Source organism: Thermobia domestica, chromosome 2 (genome assembly GCF_964235325.1).
Source record: "Thermobia domestica chromosome 2, izTheDome1.hap1.1, whole genome shotgun sequence".
Taxonomy (NCBI): domain Eukaryota; kingdom Metazoa; phylum Arthropoda; class Insecta; order Zygentoma; family Lepismatidae; genus Thermobia; species Thermobia domestica.
The window spans coordinates 380,443,805-380,466,075 of NC_137455.1; the positions used below are offsets into that span (position 1 = coordinate 380,443,805).

The 22,271-nt window shown below is 35.8% G+C and overlaps 1 protein-coding gene across 16 annotated transcripts in view; it reads left to right on the plus strand.

Moving 5' to 3' along the window:
• Positions 1 to 22,271, plus strand: part of LOC145678866 (uncharacterized) — a 459,736-nt gene that overhangs the window by 380,695 nt on the left and 56,770 nt on the right. For 15 of the 16 annotated variants that reach the window (XR_014130457.1, XR_014130447.1, XR_014130448.1 and 12 more), the window contains one exon: positions 15,742 to 15,819. The exons of the other annotated variant lie outside the window; for it this stretch is intronic. Coding sequence is in view for 1 of the 15 variants with exons in the window: in XM_081749447.1 (XP_081605573.1) it covers positions 15,742 to 15,790 (49 nt within the window). In the remaining 14 variants the exon portion in view is untranslated. The remainder of the gene's footprint in view (positions 1 to 15,741; positions 15,820 to 22,271) is intronic. 16 annotated transcript variants of the gene reach the window in all.

Genomic DNA, 22,271 nt, shown 5'->3' on the forward strand with positions numbered 1-22,271 from the left:
TTTTTGCACCTATAAGATTGAAATTGTGAACAACCATTCAGTCCACCGAGTAGTATTTAACAGATATTTTTTTTCAGATTTATGCGTTAAAACAGGGGGGTCCAGAGAGGCTAAAAGTTGAAAAAAGGGATATTTAAACCCAAAAATCCCCTTTTTCGGGAATTTCCCGCCTTAGATACATGATGGAGACATGTGAATGGTACCGCCTGAAAGGCAGTTCTATTCTAAAGAGAATGATGGGCGAAACATGACCCTAGAGTAATTCGGGATGTCTCAGGAAATTTTTTCCCTGAGATCATAGTGTTTTGTGTTAATTTGGGGCATTGTTGGAATTCTTGATAAAATTTCTCCCGCTCTTACTATTCAAGATAGAAACTTGAAATTTGGCACTCACATTCAGTATACCAAGTACTATTTATCAGATTTTTTTAGATGGCTACGTTTACACAGGGCCGCTCCAGGGGGGGGGGCAAAGTGCGAAAAAAATTTCCTCCGAAATTTTCCCTTTGACATAATTTTTCCCGCTCCTGGTATATGGTATGAGCATGCAAGTGATACCATTTGAAAGCCAGCTCTATTCTGAAGAGAATGAGATATGAACCATGATCCTAGGATAAATAGTGACGATGCAGTAGCTGCTTGACAATGTCAAAAAAATAGCAAAAAAAGCTGGAATCCGGAAAGGGATATATCATATCTCTACGTCAACCCGTGCCCGAGCTCGAGGGGTTCAAAGGTTTCAAAAAGGTAATTTTTTTCGGAAATTTTCCCGTTTCTGGCGTATGATATGGGCATGCAAGTACTATCCTTTAGAAGGTTCTTTTATTCTGAAGAAAATGAGCTATGAACTATGATCCAGGGACAAATTGTTTTATTTTAGGAAATTTTTACATTTTTACACCACGTCGTATAACATATAATTGGTTTTGTACGTCAAGTATTGTGTACGTAACTACTTATTTTAACAGTGATTTTGACATCCGTACGTCAACTCAGGCCCGGGCCAAAGGGCTCAAAGTTTTTGAAAACGGGATTTTTTCGGAAAAGTTACCAGATTTTCCCTAATTTCTAGTTTCTAATGTAGGATGCGGACAAGCGAGTAGTACCGCTGGGAAAAGTTGCTCTATTGTAAAAAAAAAAAAAAAAAAAAAAAAAAAAAAAAAAAAAAAAAACATGATCCTACGATAAATAGCAATGAAGCAATACCTAATTGACTGAAGGTCTAAAATTTACCTTAAAAAAGTAATATTCGTATAGACTCTTTAGAACATATATGCTGTATGTGTGTACAGTTTTGGATTAGAAGGAAAGTGGTTCTGAAGATAGAGAGGAGAAAATGCGGGAAGAAACAAAGTAAAACAGAACTTCAGAAGTGGAAATGAGGGAAACAAAAAGAAGAAGAAAATTGTGTGGTGTACATTCTGTGTGTTAGTGAAAAAGAAAAAAATGAACAAAAGATAGGGTAAAGTGGGGGAAAGTCGAGAAGTGGTGCAGAATAGAGGATAACATACTCTACAGGAGACTGTGTAATGAAACTCGTAAATATTATGGAAATGGCTCTAACTGGTAGAAGTGGGAAGGAGCCAGAGGGATGGGATGCAAAGAGTAAATGCGGAGTTATTCTTCATCTGCCTCCGAGACAAAAGCATACGAAAAGCAAACCCAGTTATCTTCTCGCCTATTATGGCCGCTGAAGTAAACGAGAATGTTGATTGGTGGACTAGATAAATAGTGTTCATCTGCAGAGAGTCCGTTGTTTATCGCCTACCATTTCAGATGAATTGTGATATGACGAATTTTCTCCTTCCTGGGCTATAGAAGCAAGAATACTGGCCATTTGGGAAAATAATTGCTGTTAAGCCTTGTTACTTGAAAAGAACAGATTTTAATTCTCAACTCAACCATCGTAGCTGGAGTAATCTTGTTTTCACTCGACAGATACTCAATAATAACGCGTTGGAATATATAAAGGGTTAGTTCGAATCCCAGTAACAGCATGTGGGCCTTGCCTATATTATACTCCTGTTTTTATCATATCCTGATTTATTTTCTGGATATACAAAGATAATAAGGTAATACAAAGTGAACTTCAAAAATCGTATTAGATAACAATCTTAGATTCTTGGATCCGTTTGAATGTAAATATGAATACTCGTGGATGAAAACAGGCTATAAATAGGCTATAGTGTTTTTTTTTTTGTGTGTGTGTTTTTTTTTAATGTTCCAGCTATGGAGAGGAAACTTTTTCGCTAATGCGATACGTGCGAAACATTTTTTTAGAAATGTATATATGTTTCAGGAAACCACAAATTTTTCGTTTAAGAGCCAGAAATCACGTTTATCTTATCGCGAATTTTTGCGAAATTCGGCATTATTTACGATAAATGCGAATGAAAACGAAAAAGTGGAAGTCTTGCTAATTATTCCTAATAATAACTAAAAAGCACATTTCCAATATTATTTAACTTAAAAACGTTGCACTTACGAAAAAGCTCTGCGAGCTATTTGATCCAGAAACTGTTTCAGTTCATAAAGATATAGACATCAACAAAACTGAACTGTTGTTTAAATCCTTGACTGTATTTTGTGGTGAAAATGTTCATGGTCTGATGGTTGCTTACCATGAATTTAAAAGTAAGGTTATTAAAGATCTAAACATTGAGGGTAAGGAAGTCGACATTGTATCTTATTAAACAGTTTAAAAGTTAAAAACAGGTCTTTTGCTGTCAGCGTTACATTCAATATGGTTGCCAGTCTCGAGTGTTGATGCCGAGAGAGTCTTTTCCAACTATAATATGATTGTTACTGACAGGAGAACAAACTTAAAAGAAGAATTGGTAATGTCTTGCTGCATGTTGTGCTTTAACTAAGGATGAGGTTAGAGGAAGTTCTTAATTGTTGCGTTAATTTCTATATTTCAGTGAACACATTAGTTAAAATGTGCACGTAATCAAGGTATGTCCTCATTTCTGTATTAGACACACCATACTACCAAAAATATACTGTTTACCATAATTTAAAAAAAAAAACTTGTGCTAAATTTAAAAAATAAATACAACATAATTGCGAAAATTGTGATAATTAATGCTGCAAAATATAAAAATTGTTGCGAAAAAGTTTCGTCTTTACCAAAATATGACTCAGCTATACTTAACTTACCTAACTTGAGCTTACCTTAACATAAGCTAACTAAACAAAGGTAAGTTAGCCTAACCTAACTTCATATATATCGTTTTATTAACATAACCTAACCTACACTTACAAACATTAAGCTAACCTAAGCTAAGGTTGACTAACCAAAGCTACACTTACCAAAGTCAGCTAAACTAAAGTTGACTAACCGAGAATACATTTACCAAAACCAAGCTAACCGAAGCTAATTTAAGACATTCGTACCAAAGTTAAGATGATCTACATTACACTTGCGAAAACTAAGCTCACTGAAGCTAATTTATGCTGCACTTATCAAAGTTAAGCTGTCCTAAGCAATACTTATCAAAACTAAACTTAACTAACTAACCCTATGACATACGGAAATCAAAGATTCAATGCCATATTTACAAAAACTTGACATAAGTGCCACTGATTTCTGTTCTTAGACAACTGAATTCAATTTCTAAGTTGTACTCATATTTCTGTTAGATCCGTCTTATGTTGTCCTCCCATCTGCAACTAGGTCTTCCAAATGGTCTTTTGCCGATTAGATTTCCAATTAAAGTTTCGAAAGCATTCCTACATTATTCTGTTCTGATTACATGACCCTTCTAGACTTAATTATCTAACAATGTTAGGTAAACGGTATAAAGGAAATTTAAGCTACCAAAGTTAGGGTAATCTAAGTTAAACTTAACTACTCAAAGGCAATGTAAGTTACAATTATCAAAACTAAGCTAACCGAAAATTTAAAATACACTTATCAAAGTTAAGCCAATTTAAGCAACACTTACCAAAGTTAGGTTAACTTATCCTATATTTAATTAACCGAAGCTAATCTAAGCTTCGTTAGTTAACTTCATCTTACCTTATCTACACTCATCAAAACTAAACTGACCGAAGCTAATTTACCAAAGGGAAGCTAACCTAAACTACATTTACTAAAACTAAAGTAATGCAAGCTAATTTACACAACTCTTATCAAAGTTGAGCTAACCTACTCTACGATTAACTAAATTAAGCAGACTTCAGCTAATTACTTGACATAATTAAGCTAATTCAAGCTACAATTACCAAATTTTAGCCAAGCTAAGCTATGCTTACCACAACTGAACCTGCCTAAGGTAAGGTAAAATAAGTCTAACGAGTAATAATCTAACTTACATAACGGGAGTAACCTGAGCTAAGTAGAATATTTATTACACTTAGTTCTAAAATCATTTTCTTAATGCACGCCATCATCATCGTAAGTTTTCTGGCATTATTGGTAGGAGGTCACTTTCTGCAACTGAGAAAGTTCCATGCTCCACGGTCTTTTGCTAACCTCTTCGTATTGACGTACGATTTCTCTATTTTGATATCGTTCATTGATTGTAGTCTCCTTCGCCCCCTCCTTCTCTTTCCAGCCCGTATACCCTCTAGCACTTCCCTCATGATACGGTTCCTTCTCAGCCAATGTCCCAACCAGTTTCTCTTCCTCTTCTTAATAATATTTAAAATTGTTAGTTTCTCCCCCACCATTTCTAACACTCTATCATTCGTTTTCCAGTCGACCCAGCTAATTCTTTTCGTTCTTCTCCATACCCACATTTGGAAAGCTTCCAATCGTTTTTCATCGCTTTTGCGTAATGTACATGTTTCTGAGCCATACAGCACAATACTCCAGACCAAGCATTTTATGAGTGTTTTTCTCAAAGTTTTCTTCAAGGTCTCACAAAATAGTCTTTTTCTTCCTCCTAAAGGCTTCTTTCGTTATTCCTATCCTTGCTTTTATTTCACGTTCACACTTCATATTATCACTAATAATACTACTTAGGTATTATGTTACGTGTTCCGTTGTATGAACTTGTTACGTGTTCTATTTTCTTCCCTACTACTTCTATATTTCACAGCGATTCCTTCGTTCCAATCACTATGACTTTTGTCTTTCTAACATTTATTTTCATCCTATATTCTTCACAGCTCTTCTTCATGTTTTCTATCATTTTATTGATTTTCTCTTCAGATTCAGCACATAAAATAAGCTTAAAGACTGTAAAGTCACTTATCAAATATGACTGCTTAAGGAATTAGAGCATTCCACGAAATACCTTTAGAACGTTGTTTTTGTGGTAGTCCTAGATCCTAAAGTAAACCTGTGAGTAGTAAAGTGAAATAGAAACACATACCTTGTATACAACGGTTAAGTAGTCCATAATCAACCAAGATTTCACTATCAACACAAAATAATGCACCACAAGACCAAGGCTCGGAGATGCCTGTGGCAGCCGTTGACGCGATTCTAAAAAGACTTACGATCCATTTGCAGTTTCATGTACCCTTTTTTTACTTCCCACATATGGTCACATTTGCGTACAATGGCAACATCCCTTTCAATGTATTTTCTAGACCTTTCCTCTTCTCCCTCCTCCTTCCATTCATTATGTCACCACAGAAAACACTATTGGCAAACATCAAAGGTTCATTTAAGGACCAAAAATGTACAATATGTGTCCTCGTTTGTTGGCGTCGTTAAACTGAAAGAGGTTAGTGTTTTAAACGTCCATTGCAACGTTATCTACTGCATTGTCTTGGGCACGCGAAGAGGATATAACGAAACCAAATGGCTGAATTCCAACCTATGCACCTTTTACCACAAGAAATATGTATGTTTTCTTCTTTTTCTATACTTCTCTGCTATTTCTCATGTAAAAGCAATGTAAATGCTATTTAGAAATATTTCATTTTTTTATACATAATTGTAAGTAATTTTGACGATAGGAAAGAAGAAAGTAGTGGTTGTGATAAAAGTTGACTTTGAGATTTTAACGAATTTATATATTTCATGGCCCCTACACACCCCAAAATTAATATTTGGATGTCTGTGCATCTGTTCATCCGTCCGATCATCCCGATGTATAAACATTCGCCTAGAGCCCAAATTGATCAACGTATCCAGACCACTTTTAATATTATTATTTTTTTTTTTTATATGACTCTTCAAAGGGGTTTTTCGAATTTTCTTCTACTTCAAAAATAACTATAGTTTACTGAAAGGTTGAAAATCAAAATTTGCTATTTTCTCGGAAACGAGTCTAACGGTTTTGTTTATAACGGGTGTCCCAAAATTCACTCATGAAAAAAAGAAAAAGACAGCACATCTTTCTATTCCGTTAAAATTGTTAAGATTCGAGTTTCGATTCCAAGTTGCACCTCTGTCACTCGTACACAACGCGGAATTCGACAGCATGCAACGGGACTTTTTGTCTTCTTTTGATGTCACGAATCACCTAATGGAGTCTGTGCACATCTTTAAGATACAACCTGTATATAGCATCTGCATCCGAAAAGACATTAAATAATTGTTAAGTACTGTCACTTATACTCTCAGAAATGTATATCGTCTTTTCGGGCGCAGAATAAAACCGGTTCAATACTACATACACGTAGTGGCTTGTACCTCGTAATATTGTAATATTCCCCCTCCCAGCAGAAATTCTGGATGCGCCCCTGAGCCAAATACACTAAGAACAAACAGATTGTTGTTTGTCTTTTACTGGCAATGAGACACATGACCCTTTACTTGTAAACATCTGCTTAAATCAACGAAAGACGATTTTTTTCCCGCAATCGGTAAACAAGAATTTGATTTGATTTAATTTGATTTATTGACATATAACACAACAGGCACAGGCCTAATTACAGTGTTACATAGTATATCGCTATACAGATTATATAGGTTAATAAAGCTATTGGTCATAATTACATTTGTCTTACAAAATTAATAGACTTCTTAAAACTACTTACATCCATTGCCAGTACATCCAGGTTGAAATTTTCTTTAACTAACGTGTTGTAGGTTGCACTAACTCTCCATATAGGAGATCTGCTTAAAACGTTTGTTTTCGCTGTCATACAAAAAAAATGTATTTTCCGAAGCAGTGCGCAATTTAATAGATGGTACTTGGATACATATTTGTTCGTTATGATCAGGACAGTCTATTTTGCCATGAAAGAGTTTGTGTAAAAATAATAAATCAATATTTCTTCTCCTGACTTCTAATGTTTCAAAATTAAAATTTTCAACAAGGTTAATGTAGCTTTCAAATTTTGGATAGAATTTTGTTTTCTTAAGGGTAAGAAGCCTTAGAAACTTATTTTGAGTACGCTCAATCAAGAATGAGTATTTCTGTATATTAGGGTTCCATATATTACTACAATATTCTAATTTTGACCTGACGTATGCATAATACAGCACAATTAAAGTTTGATCATTTTGAAAATCTTTACTGACTCGATAAATATATCCAAGATTTTTGTAGGCTTCTTTGCAAATAGTTTCAATATGTTGAATAAAGGTTAATTTTGAGTCAAAAATAACTCCCAAATCCCTTATAAAATCAAGCTTTTTCAGTTTTTCCCCTAATATTGAATAATTATATTGAATATATTTTTCTTTTCTAGTGAATGTTAAATAACTGCATTTACGAACATTTAACTTAAATTTATTATTTTTACACCAAATTTCAAGATTTTGTAAGTCACTCTGAAGTTCTAAACAGTCCTGAATTGTTTCAATTCTGTTGAATATTTTAAGGTCATCAGCAAAGAGTAGATTTTTAGAAAACTGAAAGCACTCAGGAAGATCATTTACCGCCAAAATGAAAAGTAGAGGTCCCAGATTCGAGCCTTGAGGGACTCCAGATGTTGCATGGAAGATTTGAGATTTATGATTACGATACAAAACAGTTTGTTTACGATTTTGAAGGTAGGAAGCAAAATATTGCAGAGTTGACTTCGAGAAGTTAAAGGATGCCAGTTTGTTTAACAGAATGTCATGGTCAATGACGTCAAATGCTTTAGAAAAATCAGTATATATGACATCTACTTGTCCTTGCTTGTCAAGTTCCTTCGAAATGTAGTCTGCTATTAGTGCTAGATTTGATACAGTAGATCTGCCCTTCAGAAATCCATGCTGACTGACAGATAATGCAGGTTTAACATGATCCATTATTCGCTTATGCAGTATATATTCATACACCTTGGCAAACGCAGATAAGATAGAAATTGGTCGGAACTGTTCGATGTCGCTAGCTGAGTTTGTTTTGGGTATTGGACACACAACTGACTCCTTCCATTTTTCAGGAAAGGTACATGTTTTTATAGATAAATTAAATATAATATTCAGAGGTTGTAAGAATATATCTGAACAGCCTTTCACAATGTACGTTGGGATCATATCTGGGCCACTTGCTGTTTTCGATTTCAACTTCCTTACTGCTTCTTTTATTTCTTTTTCAGATATGAGAGGTAGTGAAAATATATCAAGAAGAGCACTGGAACGATCATTTAGAGACATGCTCGATACGTCATAGACCGCTCTTGAGGAGCCATAGACTGAACTAAAATGTTGCCCGAATGCTTTAGCTATGTCCTTATCATCAGTAAGGTCGTGACCATTGTACTGTATGCGATCAGAAGACAAGTGACGCGATTTATTTTTAATGAAGGACCATAACAATTTCGGATCATTCTTCAATTTATCTTCTGTGCTGCTTAAAAACTCTTTATAAGTTGCAGTTATTTCTGCTTTAATTTCTCTACGCAGTTGACGAAATTGCTCTTCATGGTACTTAGTGTTACCTACACTGAGACGACTTTTTTTACGATGATAAGTTTTACGTTTAATTTTATTAATAATATTCGGGGTAAACCATGTAGGGTAGATTTTATTAGTTGCTCTTTTACGGGGAATGCAATCATCAAATATTTGATACAATACTTCATAAAATAGATCGACAGCGTGATTGACATCCTTAATATTCTGCAGCATCCCCCAATCCACAGAAGTATATCCCAATACTCTAGGCGAAAATCAGAGATGCCTTTTGTCCTATAAACTATGGGATGGGAATATACTACTTTTTGAGTATTTGCAATAAATTTCGCTAAACAGCTAATCTCTGTAATCTTAATAGTTACATAAAAACCGCATAATCTATTAACTCCGTAATAACGAATCACTCGAATTTGTTGACTTGTTTTCAGAAGCGGAGTTTCGGGGTGGCCAATGGGGCAACCGCCTCAGGTCCCGCGCTCTTAGCATGTTTCCTTCCAAGAAGCAGGTACAAAAGCATATCATACACACACACACACACACACACACACACATATATATATATATATATATATATATATATATATATATATATATATATATATATATATATATAGGGTGTTAATGAACTTTACCCACAAACTGTAACAGGTGATTCGTTACATCAAAATAAACAGAAAAAGTCCATACGGATCTATGGCGAAAAGTGCATAGTTTCAGAGCTAGGGCTGTCCAAAATAACGAAAAACCCACATTTCAAGAATTTCTATTCGAATTCGAGAAACTGTGGATGGTGGTCCTAAAGGAACTCACGCATGCGCATTTCAAAAATGCATATTCCATTAATTTCATTAATGTTCAATGAGTGTACAGAGTATTTCATGCAGGGCGAAATTCCCAGACATGCCATCAACCGGATTTTGAGAATGCTCTGACTTTATGATGGGTGCAAAGTAAGCAAACGATAAGCCTTGATAGCAGTGAACACGGAATACTTTGGTGAGATGTCGGAAGTGTTAATGATCGCCAGCAGCACGGTCTGTCGTACTCGCGAAAACGCATGCTGCAATGTTTTCTTTCACGCTTATAAATGAAGAAAACGTGAAATATACCGTGACAAAATGCATAGCATCACACGTTATTCCGAACACACACACACACACACAAATAATAAAAACATGAAACTGCCGGTTTCTAACACTTTCGACTTCCCTTAGAAGCATTGGATGTCCATTGTTGTCAAGGTTAACTTCCTGCTACTTTGGACCTCCTTGAAATCAGGCTATGTGTGAAGATTCTATTCAGAGCATATCTAAGAATTACACACTGTAGGGGATACTCTGTACACCTATTGAAAATTGACGAAATATGCACTTTTGGTTTGTGTATGCGTGACTTCCTTTACCCTGGTAATGACCACCATCCACAGTTTCTGGAATTCGAAATAGGGTCTGTCGAAATTTGGCTTTTTCGTGATTTTGGACAGTCCTAGCTCTGAAACTATTCACTTTTCGCCATAGGTCCATATGAACTTTTCCTCTTATTTTGATGTGAGGAATCAGGTCTTACAGTTTGTCGGTTTAGTTCATTAGCACCCTGCATATACCAATTGTTCAATGTACTTTATTATTGTACTCATTAAACAATTCTTGTAATATATCTATGCATTTATAATTTCCTTGAGTAGTAAATTTTTTCCACATATTTTGTTTAAGAGTTAAGTTAAAACGTTCTACAATATGTTGTTTTACCAAGACACATGCTCAAAATTGAAAAATTCGGAGAATATCATCTGTCTATAGCTTACGGTTCCTGAGGTATGGCTCCTTAAATTTTCCGGAATTCGAACTTTTTGGGCCAATATGTCGGGAGTGACGCAAAAAATTTCAGCACTTCTTTCAAATAGTTTTTGATGGTGTATCGAATGGAGGGATCAAAATTGATAAATTCTCAAATCACCCAGACACATAAACATAGAGAATTCAGTAACGAACTTTTAAATTTCGTTGTATATTCACAATACAGTGAGTGGTATGTGTATATAACTATTTTTATTATATTATATCATATGTGGAAATGGAGGGAGGCATAGTGACTAAGTCGTGCATAAGGTTCATCCATTATCATTCACTTGCCTTAATCCGTCTCCATTAGCCTAAAGGGCATAATCATGAGACGTTAAACTGGAAGATTTCATTTCGATTAGGACTGAAAATAAGCGCTCAACATATCATTTTGCTTACCTGACACTTGTTCTTTTTAGCTGGAGAATCACGTTGCACTGTAGTGACATTTGCCGTCGACTTGTGGCCTGATCAGAAAGATGAATTGTTGCCTTCATGCCTCGTCGAGCTTTTCTGCTAGAAACAGTATTGTTTTTGTCAGGCAGGATTAAATTCGGTACACAGAGAAGACTATCCATCGGTGAGGTAAAACTACTGGTCTAAGCGAGTGATTCATCCTTAGCGCATACATACCTAGTTGCATCCAGGGAGGAATCGAGACGTCTTGGGGCTGTTGTAAGTGCTTCACTGATTACTGTGTGAGGATTCGGAGGAAATATTTCCGTTTTAGTGAAACCAGATATGATATTATTTACGGAAAATGCTTTAATGAAGGAAAAGTTGAAGAGAGAGTGAAACTCAAAACGACCATGAGCCATTCTGACGCAAAATTTATAAGAATATGATCCAATTTGATAAGCGTCTATTGCTTTACAGTTGCATTACTTCATCAAGATTTCACACAAAATGACAACCAGAGTATTTTTAGAGCAAACGTCTGTAACAAAAGCTACACACAGGGCCGGCTTTAAGCCGATTGGACCGATTTCTTCTAATCGGGCCCCGCGCCTAAGGGGACCCCACGCTAGTGCCGTCTACTCTACTGTACAATCTAATCTGCTCTCCAGTGCCGTTTTAAGTTACAGCACTCCAGTGCTGTTAAAACTTTTAACAGCATATTAGGCCCCAGAGCAAACAAGTGTGTTTGTTGTCCCTATGACTGAATTTTGCTCCTAATACATGTAATTAATACATGCCATTCTGCTCGCTTGGCCCCCGCCAAGTCGCTATGGTACCGTTAAGATGGCTCTGGTACTCTCGGTTGTCAAATACACACAACAACATATTGCAATACAGATCCATGGACTCCACAAGGGAGGGTATGGCCTCTTCCTAACAAGTAAATGAATAGTTTGTATTGTTTCCGGGCATGAACATTTTTTTTTTTAATTTAATGCTGCAGTAGTTATTTTTTATGTTTACACCTTCTGTTGTAAAAGTAGCTACATGCAGGGAGTACTCTGCACACCCCAAATTTCCTTACACACAGCCCTGAACGCAAAAATATTGTTTTCTTTGAGTTTGTGTAAAAATGTATATCATTATTCTGGGTACACACCCTCTTTTATTTTGAGCACCCCACTAAGTAAAAGTTAATGGCATTCTTACTGATTAAGTCATGCGATACTACCGTGAATAATACCGAGATGGTATTAAATAAATCAGCCTCAGTGTGACTTCTTTGCATATCCTTTCTCTATTATAGCTATATAAAAAATACAAAAACAGAGGACAAACTTTGCCCTCTCCTGCTAAAAGTCCCGTAGGTATAGGCCTATATATTTTTTAAATCAAGTCAGAAAAACTGAATGTATACTAGTGCGTACCTAGTACGTGGCTGCTTATGAAGGTTTGTCTTCTAACTCGTATAATCCAATTGAAATTATGTCCTCCATCTTCCATCAGTTCCTTAAGGTTTGTGATAGTCTCATCACCATTTCATTTTGTCTGCAGTCTATAACGATTTCAAGCTGATTGTACCTTGCATAAGTAGCTACCTACGATCTTCTTACGAGCGTACATTAGGTTTTCCTGACTTGAATTCTTTTAAAAAAATACAACTGTTATGAAATCTTTGAACGAACGAATTCATATCAGTGTTCATTTCATTATGTCTTACAAATATAAATTATGAAAACAAGACCTCACCATTGTATTTCTCGTAAAATTCTAGCCCAATTTAATACATTACATGACCTCCTTCCTATTTAAAAAAAGTCAAGCGAGATACAAGATGGCGGCCATGATAAGCATACCCTCAAATAGATGTCTACTTCCTCCCGGTGTTAGTGAATATGTTTTTATTTTTCATCCCTTTACCCGTTTTAAAAATAAAATGAAATTTCAACACTTGAAACACATTATTCTGGATTATTCTGATCAATCAGATTTTGATGACTGCGGCCGTCTTTATATACGGAAGCACTTTAAATTTGGCTTACGCTCGTTTCTTGATATTCCACACTTCTCTGCCAAGTTGGGTCAAGAAACTAGAATTCGACATCGATAGGTTCACTTGTAAAAGAAGAAAACTAAGAAATACTGGTACATAATCTTCTTGAAAAATTGAGACACAAGGATAAAATATGTATTTTAAAATTCATTCACTGTCTGCATTCCATTTGAGTTATTTCTCTGAAAAATTAGCAGCTATAGGCAATGAACAGGGTAAACTTTTTCACCAGAATATTTTCCAGATGGAAGATCGTTATAAAGGAAAATGGGTATAACCATTAGACCAACAGGGAAAACCAAAGTGTAATATATATATATATATATATATATATATATATATATATATATATATATATATATATATATATATATATATATATATATATATATATATATATAATTTAGGTTTTACAGACCTTGGTGCAAGTTAGTTGCAAACCTTGGGCCCCGCAAAATGTTCCCAATTGGGCCCCGCACCACCTAAGGCCGGCCCTGGAACACCGTACACAGACACAAAATATTTGGTCTTCGAAGGTCAGTTGACTGAGAACCGCTTTCTATCCTGTGCACCAACTAACATCGAGAGTGACATCCGCACGGTAACAGTTGCCAGTGGAAAACCTTTTCACCACTTGTCGGTATTCCTACCGTCTCTTGAGCACCGCTGTAACTCTATCTATAATGCATACCTTTCTCTTCTCGTATCACGAAATAAGGTATATCGCGAAGTTAGGTAGGTTTACCCTATATATATATATATGCAGCAGCGGATCCAGGGGGGGCTATAGCCCTCCCTTGACGCTCAGGTATACACTGGATAAAATGAGCTTCGATCCTGCTTTACACTGGATAAAACGGCAAAATATGGTTTAGCCCCTCCCTTATCATATCCTGGATCCGCCCCTGTATATATGTATATATATATGTCGTAAATTTTGAATTCGCACGCTCGGCTATTTTTATCAGTTCTCTGGTTCCGCAGGACCATTATTGGCACTAGGCTCCGCGTGCACGCCTCCTCTCTTGTTGTGGTACTTATATACAGTACTCCATTTGTTATTTTAATTCTGACATTCCTGTACTAATGGTTTAAAAAAATAATGATAAAATCGGACAGTAGATGGCTCTTATATCATAAAATGATTTGAATAAGGTAATTAAATTATGTGTAAAGATAAATTTTACATATTTACTGGAAAATATTCGCTTATAATTTGTACGAAGCCATAGTTGTATATGTAACCATTTGATTAAATAGAAATGTTTAACAATATCAGTAGCGTTAAAATTTCCAGGAGAGAAATGGGTTTTAAATTGCGAATAGCTGATGTATATGCTCTCTGTCAAATTTAAATTTTTTTTCCTATTAATGCTAACACATGCTAATGATATAGTCATGATACAGAAACCGAAAGGAAGAAAGGATTACAAGAAGAAGAGTGCATGCGTAATGGTAATGGGAGATCTCAGTGCAGTTGTAGGAGAAAAACAGAAAAGTAATGTTGTAGGCAAATATGGTTGGGTCTAGGTCAAAACTCCCACACTGAAGAAATGTCAAAATGCCCACGCAATCGGTCATAAGTCACACACAAATGGACAAACCTCCCAAATGCACGAACGGTCAAACATCCCACACTCAAGAAATGTGAAAACGCCCACAGAATCGGACAAACCTCCCACACTTTGAAATGATCATGGTTGCACGTCTTGTAAGTTTCACACGCTGAAAATAATGAAAAGAAGTACAAGGGGATTTGTTCACTTATCGCCTTCTCCACTTTGGATCATAAGCGTTTTTTGGACTTTTCTAAATTATTTCAGCGTGTGAAATTTACAAGACGTGCAACCAGGATCATTTCAAAGTGTGGGGGATTTGTCCGATTGTGTGGGTTTTTTTTCCATTTGTGTGGCGGTTGTGACAATTTCTGCGTGTGGGAGTTTTGTCCATTTGTGTGGGGGTTATGGCCGTTTGTGTGGGCATTTTGACATTTTTTGAGTGTTAGTGTTTTGACCTGCTCCCATATGGTTTAGACGAAAGAAATGAAAGCGGAGAGAGTGTTCAATTTCTGTAGACAGAATTCACTAGTAATTGGGAGCATTCGGTACAACCAGTACAAGATAAACATGAAAATCTTCAATACACCGTCGAAGATATCAAATAGGCTATGTTATAATTCAAGACAAGTATCGGAATAACTTGAAGAACGCGAAGAAGACTTTGGTCATATTTTTCCAAATTTACCATTATCAGCTCTGACGAAAGAATGTTTTTGTGTCAATTTAACTACACTGGCGAGGTGCAGTCAGTAGCCTTATTTATTTACAAACATAATTGCAGATACAACTAAACGCCAGTTTACACTGGACTATCTAACAAATCTAAGCGATGAACTTTAAATTAATAACTCTCGGCCTCTATTAATAGTACAAGATCTAAATACAGTAACAATTAGTATCTTATATTAGAAAATGTCTATTGTTGTTCTATGAGATTTACTCTAAATGTAGGTTTTGTATTAGGGGACGTTTAGCTCGAAGTTCATTAAGATAATCTTATAAATGAAAGTTAAATGATCATTAATAGAGTTTAATTTGGAGTATATCGATTTCTCTATTTACTAGTGAATAGTCTTATGGGTTGAGTGAAACCTAGTTCATACCTCTTGATGATGAGTCTTACATTTCCATTTGCAGGTTATCGTTCAACTCCGATCCTGATAGATTCCTGATTAATGGCTGTTGATTATTACGAAGACGAAGAAGCTATGCTTGGTTAGTAGTACTCTTTTATAAAACCATGCCGATCATCCTCTGTAGCAGCGGTAATAAACTTAAGAGCCTTCATCCCGGCGAAATTAAAATACCGCTAATTTTACAGTAATTATGTGATATCTTCAAATAGATAAAAGATAATCGAAATGTGGAACAAGAGCGCCCTAGACAATATCATTTTACATGAGAAACCGTTATCACTACTCACTCATCTGCTTTCGATTTCGAGCCATTTTGAAAATCGGCATTTATTTTCGCGTTTCTAAACAGCTGAAAACATAAAGCCACTAGGTGACTTGTGATAACGGTACCTCACGCAAAATAATATTGTCTAGGGCGCTCTTGTTCCATATTTCAATTATCTTTTGTCTATTTGAAGATATCACATAATTACTGTAAAATTAGCGGTATTTTAATTTCGCCGGGTAAAAACTGTTTCACTTGCTTAAGAGATCAATCTATGTCTGCTGTAATTTAAATGATAGTCTGTGAAACACAGAATACTGAACTTGTGTCCATAGCTAGAAACATGATATGTACGTTGTTTACCTTTTGAGTAGCATTAGTTGCCATTGTTTAAAAATTACTCAAGATTTTATATCAGGATCTTTGCTGAGATAGAAGGCCTAAAGTTCCGGAGAAAATTTTGAAATTTAGTAAATAAGAAATATGTCTGTGCCAGCTTTTCATAGTGAGTACACTCCTGTGTAAGCAAACCTCTCTTCAGCGAATAGGATGAATTCACAGACGTGATTGTATGACAAAGTGTTTACACTATGGTCCAATTCCTTATATACAGTATTTACAAATGAATTTAATTTCGTGATTTTTGATCCTTTGCGAAGTTTTGTATTGTTAAAATAAAAATAAAATTAATCTCCAAATAAAATGTAAGATTTGTTATATTACACTATTTCAGTATAATATTTGTCCTATCACACCATTGCAATATAAGATTTGTTCTATCATAAAGATTTGTTCCAACACACTATTCAATACAAGTTCTGTCCTAATACACCGTTTCAGTATAAGATTTGTTCTATAACACCGTTGAAATGTAAGATCTATCACACTATTACAATATACAATTTGTTCTATCCCTCCTTTTCAATATAAGATTTTTTCTATCACACCATTGCAATATAAGATTTGTTCTATCACATCAATGCAATGTGAGTTTTGTTCTATCACACCATTTCAATATAAGATTTGTTCTATCGCATTATTTCAATATGATATTTGTTTTTCTCACTCCATTTCAATATAAGATTTGTTCTATCACATTATTTCAATATAAGATTTGTTTTCTCACTCCTTTTCAATATAAGATTTTTTCTATCACAACATTGCAATATAAGATTTGTTCTATCTCACTGACTATGTTGCTGTCTCACTATGTTGCTGTCTCACTGACTATGTTGCTGCCTCACTGGCTGTATTGCTGTCTCACTGACTATGTTGCTGTCTCAATTAATGCCTAGGCCTAATATGTGAATGGAGCTGTGTAAATGTGAATCTTTCAAATTTAATTGTATTACGCATTATGCATATTAACATAATAAGTAAGTTGAGTATGTACGTACAATATAAACTTCCAAAATGAATGACTCCCAGATAAAGAATTTAGTGAATAAATTTAAGAAGTGAGGAACAACTGTGAAAAGCATAGCACAAACCTTGTAAAGTGTATTTCATAGTCTACTAAACTGACTATCCAACATATCTCATTGGAAATCAGAAGGGTCGTCCATTTCATCGTCTGCTCAATGCATTGCGGACTGCAGTTCTATTGGGCCGCGGTGGTTCAGTGGTAGAGCGTTCACCTCTAGTGCGTGGGGTCTCGGGTTTGGTCCCAGCACCCGCCAAGTAAGCTTTGTGGTGGACAAACACCGTGTGCTTCGGGTTTTCTCGGGGTTCTTCCGTTTCCTTCTACTTTCTTTATTCCACCATTTCACTCATTTATCATCATCACAGTCTCCTTTATCCTAGCTGGCATAACCGTGGGACGTAAAAAATTAAGATTTAATTTCATTTTCATTTTTCAGCTCTACTGGTATTGATGTAATATTATATTTACCTTAAGATAACACCGTCAACAGTCCAAAACTGCTGTTGCCACCTGACCATTGCCAACCTAGGTATCTGACGTATTTCCTCCAGATATTTTCATTAAATCTATAAGGGGTTTATATATTTAATTTGTAAAAGTGTATAGTTACAAAATAATTAATTTTTCTGTTTTTGGGCAACAAATACTTCAAATCCGCTACTTTTGGAGTACAACCTCGCTACTTTTTAATCTTGAGTTATGGGAACATTGGTCACGAGTTTGTTATACACTCTGTCCATCCCGAGCAGGTACTGACCTCTCGTGGCTTAATCTCTCTAGTGTTCGGTTCGAAAAACCTGCGTTCGATTCCCATTCTATTATTAGATTTTCCCCCATTTTTCTTGAAACCTACAGAACATTTAAAGTCCTTTCAATCCGCTAATTCTCATGTTTCTGACCCGAAATGTACAACATTTCATTTCTTCGCTCTTCTTTTTCCATTTCAAATGCTTTTTATTCAACAGAATTAACTTTTTTTCTTCTTAGAAGATTCCTTCGTTATTCCTATCCTTGCTTTTATTTCGCGTTCTCATTTTAGATCTTTTCTAATCATATGTTTTTTTCTTTCCTTCCAACGCCTTTTTTCGCATTTCCTATACTTGCTTTTATTTTCCGTTCACTTTTACATTTTCACTAACCATATTTTTTCTTCCTAGAGGCTTTTTCTAAATTTTTATCGTTACTTTTATTTGTCATTCACATTTTAAAACTTCAGTAATTATATTTTTGCTTTCTACCTTAAATCTTCTTTCGCTATTTTTATTTTTACTTTTAATTCCTGTTCACGTCTCAGATCTTCTTTAATGATGTTTCTTTTCTCTAGGTGCTCTTTTTGGTATTCTTATTCTTGCTTTTACTTCCCGTTCACATTTCAGAACTTCACTTACAATGTTTCTCCTTTCTATATGTTCCGTTCAGAATACCTATTCTTCATTTTACTCTTATTCACATATTAGATTTTTAATAATCTAGTTATCTACGTTTTAAAAACAATAATAATGTTCCAGCACTTTGAGTAAACTAACTCGTGCAACAACTGTCAGCTATTTAAAGAATCTGATATCCTTGCCTTTACCGGAAGATTTAAATTTAGTAAGGAAAGGTTGAGGAGAGTCTATCCCAGTAGAAGACAAGTTGACAGACAATATATATACAAAGAAATAAGTGAAGGAAACTATTCTACAAACTATTCTACAACAAAAATTTTGTTTTGAGATTCCACTCTTTAAGTGTATCTTCTTTTATTCACCTCAACCATAGGTTGGTGGGCAACATGGAAATTTTAAAACTTTTCTCTCCCTTGGGAGAGCTGTTTTATACTTTGGAAGGTTTCTTCTTCGTAACTGCATCTAGATATTCTATCCTCTGTCTTCCTCTCTCTGGTTTTCCTTCTGCCTTTCCCTCCATCAACACGGTGATCCAATTGGAGTGTCGAATAAGATGGCCAAGCATACTGTTTCTTCTTTTTCCTAATATCTTCATGATCTGTCGTCCTTCATTAACTTCCTTTACTACGTCTTCACTCCTTTTCCTTTCGGTCCATGATACGCGCAGCATTCTGTGCCAACACCACATTTCAAATGCTTCCGCTTTGGGTATTTCAGCTTTTCTCACTTTCTACTATTACTGAAGTATTGTTTTTCCTATCTTGTCCCTTCTTAACTACTTCCTGCAAGTAGACTTTGAACAAGTGAATTTCCGTGTCTCGGATTCCACGTTGCAACCCCACAAATGCTGTTAAAAGAGGATTGGAGGAAGAAAGGGATGCTATTATAACAATCAGCATGGGAATTTGAAAGAATCTTGCCGAACTGCACTTCTATTGAGTAAACGCACTATACTATGAACTCCCTTTTGACTATTTGGTTAGCCTTGGGCGTGGGAGAGCCAAGTTGCATTTTCCAGTGGAATCTTATGTTACTCGGATTCCACGTTAAGCTATAGATCTCCAACCATGAAATACAGAAACTGAAAGTACTAAATCTCTATCTTCCTAGTGCAATATAGAGATAAGATAAGAGATGAACCCGGTTTTTCGAATGTTGAATGGATATAAAAACAATTTCTCGCTATCTCTGCAATTATACGTTCTCTCCTCACCACCAGTTCCCGCTAATGAGATATGAGGTGACACGTCAAAGAAAAGTTGTAGGTAGGTGTTTGCTCTAAGGAAAATGGTTACTCCTGTCACAAATTGTATATACTTCGTTTCTTCAACCGAAGTGCAGTACGCATATAAAGAATGCCGCCTTCTACATGTGATGACTCGTGCCATCAATAAGTCATTGTCCGAGGGATTTTTCGGAAAACACCTCCGATAACTAAATGGCCAACCAGAACCCTCATTTCAAACAATTGACAGACGCTTGTCAACTCCACGTGGAGTCACAGTTCCAGTCACAGTGGAGTCTTAGTTGCCACAGTTCCAAATGCTGTTCTTTAAGCTAGTGCTCGATTCCCTGTTCCCAAGACCAGCTTCCTTGTTCTTACATCGCCTAACATATCTTTCATATTAGCCATAGTATTGGGAAGAAAGAAGAGACGTGGAAGTTAAGAGGTTGCAATCCCACAAATGCGGTTAAAAGAGGATTGGAGAAAGCAAGGGATGCTATTGTAACTAGGCATGGGCGCGAGACGCGAGAACGCGAGAAGTCTCGTCTCGTCTCGTCTCGCAAACGAGACGAGAACGCGAGACGAGACTTGTAATATTTTGCGAGACGAGAACGCGAGACGAGACCTGATATCTTTTGCGAGACGAGAACGCGAGACGAGACTTTAGCAAGTCTCGCGCGAGAAGTCTCGCGAGACTTCTCGCGGTCTCGCATATTTTACATTTGTGATATTGATATGGTATTCTTTTGCAAGTACCATCATACATATTGAAGAGAAGATAGTTAATAATGTCAGGATCGAGTTTTGTAATAAACATGGGTGTACCGACAGTAGAGCGCCAGCAAAGAGAGTGATGGCAAAAGAGCAACGAACAGGAGAGCGTTAGCCAAGAGATCGACGGGTCAAAAGGCGACGCACAAAGAAAGCAACAGCCAGGAGAGCGACGGTTCAAAACGGCGACGCACAGAGATCGATAAACTATGGATCAAATGCTTGAAACGTGGTCATAATTCAAAATCAGTAAAAATGGACAAAAAATTTCTATAATGAGGCTTTTGATCTTGTTAATTATCAATTTGACATCAAATAAAAAAAATGGAGGACCAAATTTGGAAAAAGTAAAATTGGCGAACTGGACTTGGTACATTGGTGCATTTGACTTTGTTGATTACAAACTTACTAATTTGACATTAAAATTTAAAAATTCAAAATGGCGGATCCATATAGCGGACTGCGTCTGAAAAAGTTTGAGATTCGAGAGGGAAAGATACTTTGTCTACTTCAATAGCTAGGACAGAGTCAATCTACCAGTCATTTATTAATTAAAATATAACTTAATGAAGCCATTTTAATTTTTCAGTTAAACAATTGTTCTTCTCTCCCTTATTTTTCGAAAGCTTAGTCCTCAACCATATAGAGTCATTCCACCTGAAAGCGAAAAATCGAGCAAGACGGTCGATTGTGTGAATGATAATAACCAGAAATATATATATAAAGTTCTAAACCGTGTGGAACAAAAAGGCACAGTGGAATACTAACAATATTTTGATTTCAGCAAGAAATATGCTTCCTCCACAAGTGGTGAAAATTTCAATTTGTATTTCGACTTACTTCTGTCCCGGCATGTGTTTACGTGGCTGCACGTTCCTTGCTGCTTCACGTTCCTTAGCAGCTGTAAAATTCCACAAAAACATTCTTGTAAACAAAGTCCGGGTGTAAAAAGGAATGCAATCACAAACGAGAGTCATGTTTTAGTAGACTCAGTTCACGATTGTTTGTAATTGCTTGCAAAATTTCATTTTGTTTGTAGCGGTTTCAGACCCTAGAATGCAAACACAACAATCTTGATGTAGCGTTGGAGCTTCAAAAGGCTGTAATGGTCACATCTGTTTTGGAGATTGATATGTATTGCTTTCTTTTCTTTCTTTCTTTCTCTTTCTTTCTATCTATCTTTTTTTCTTTCTTTCTTCTTCTTCTTCTTTTTCGTTTTTTGAATTTTGGAGCAACAACAAAAATATAAAGTGACAACATGAAAACAGATACTTTAGTGAGGCTCAGAAACACAAATTTGAGCGTTTTAGTCATTTCCGATCAGAAGTTAGAAGGGCATAGCTCAGCATCCGTTCTCTATGCACTATATACTTTATACCACTAGTACTAATAGGAATTAGAAACACAAAATATGATTTTTTTTTCTATAGAAAGTACAGATGATACTTATTATTCTCTC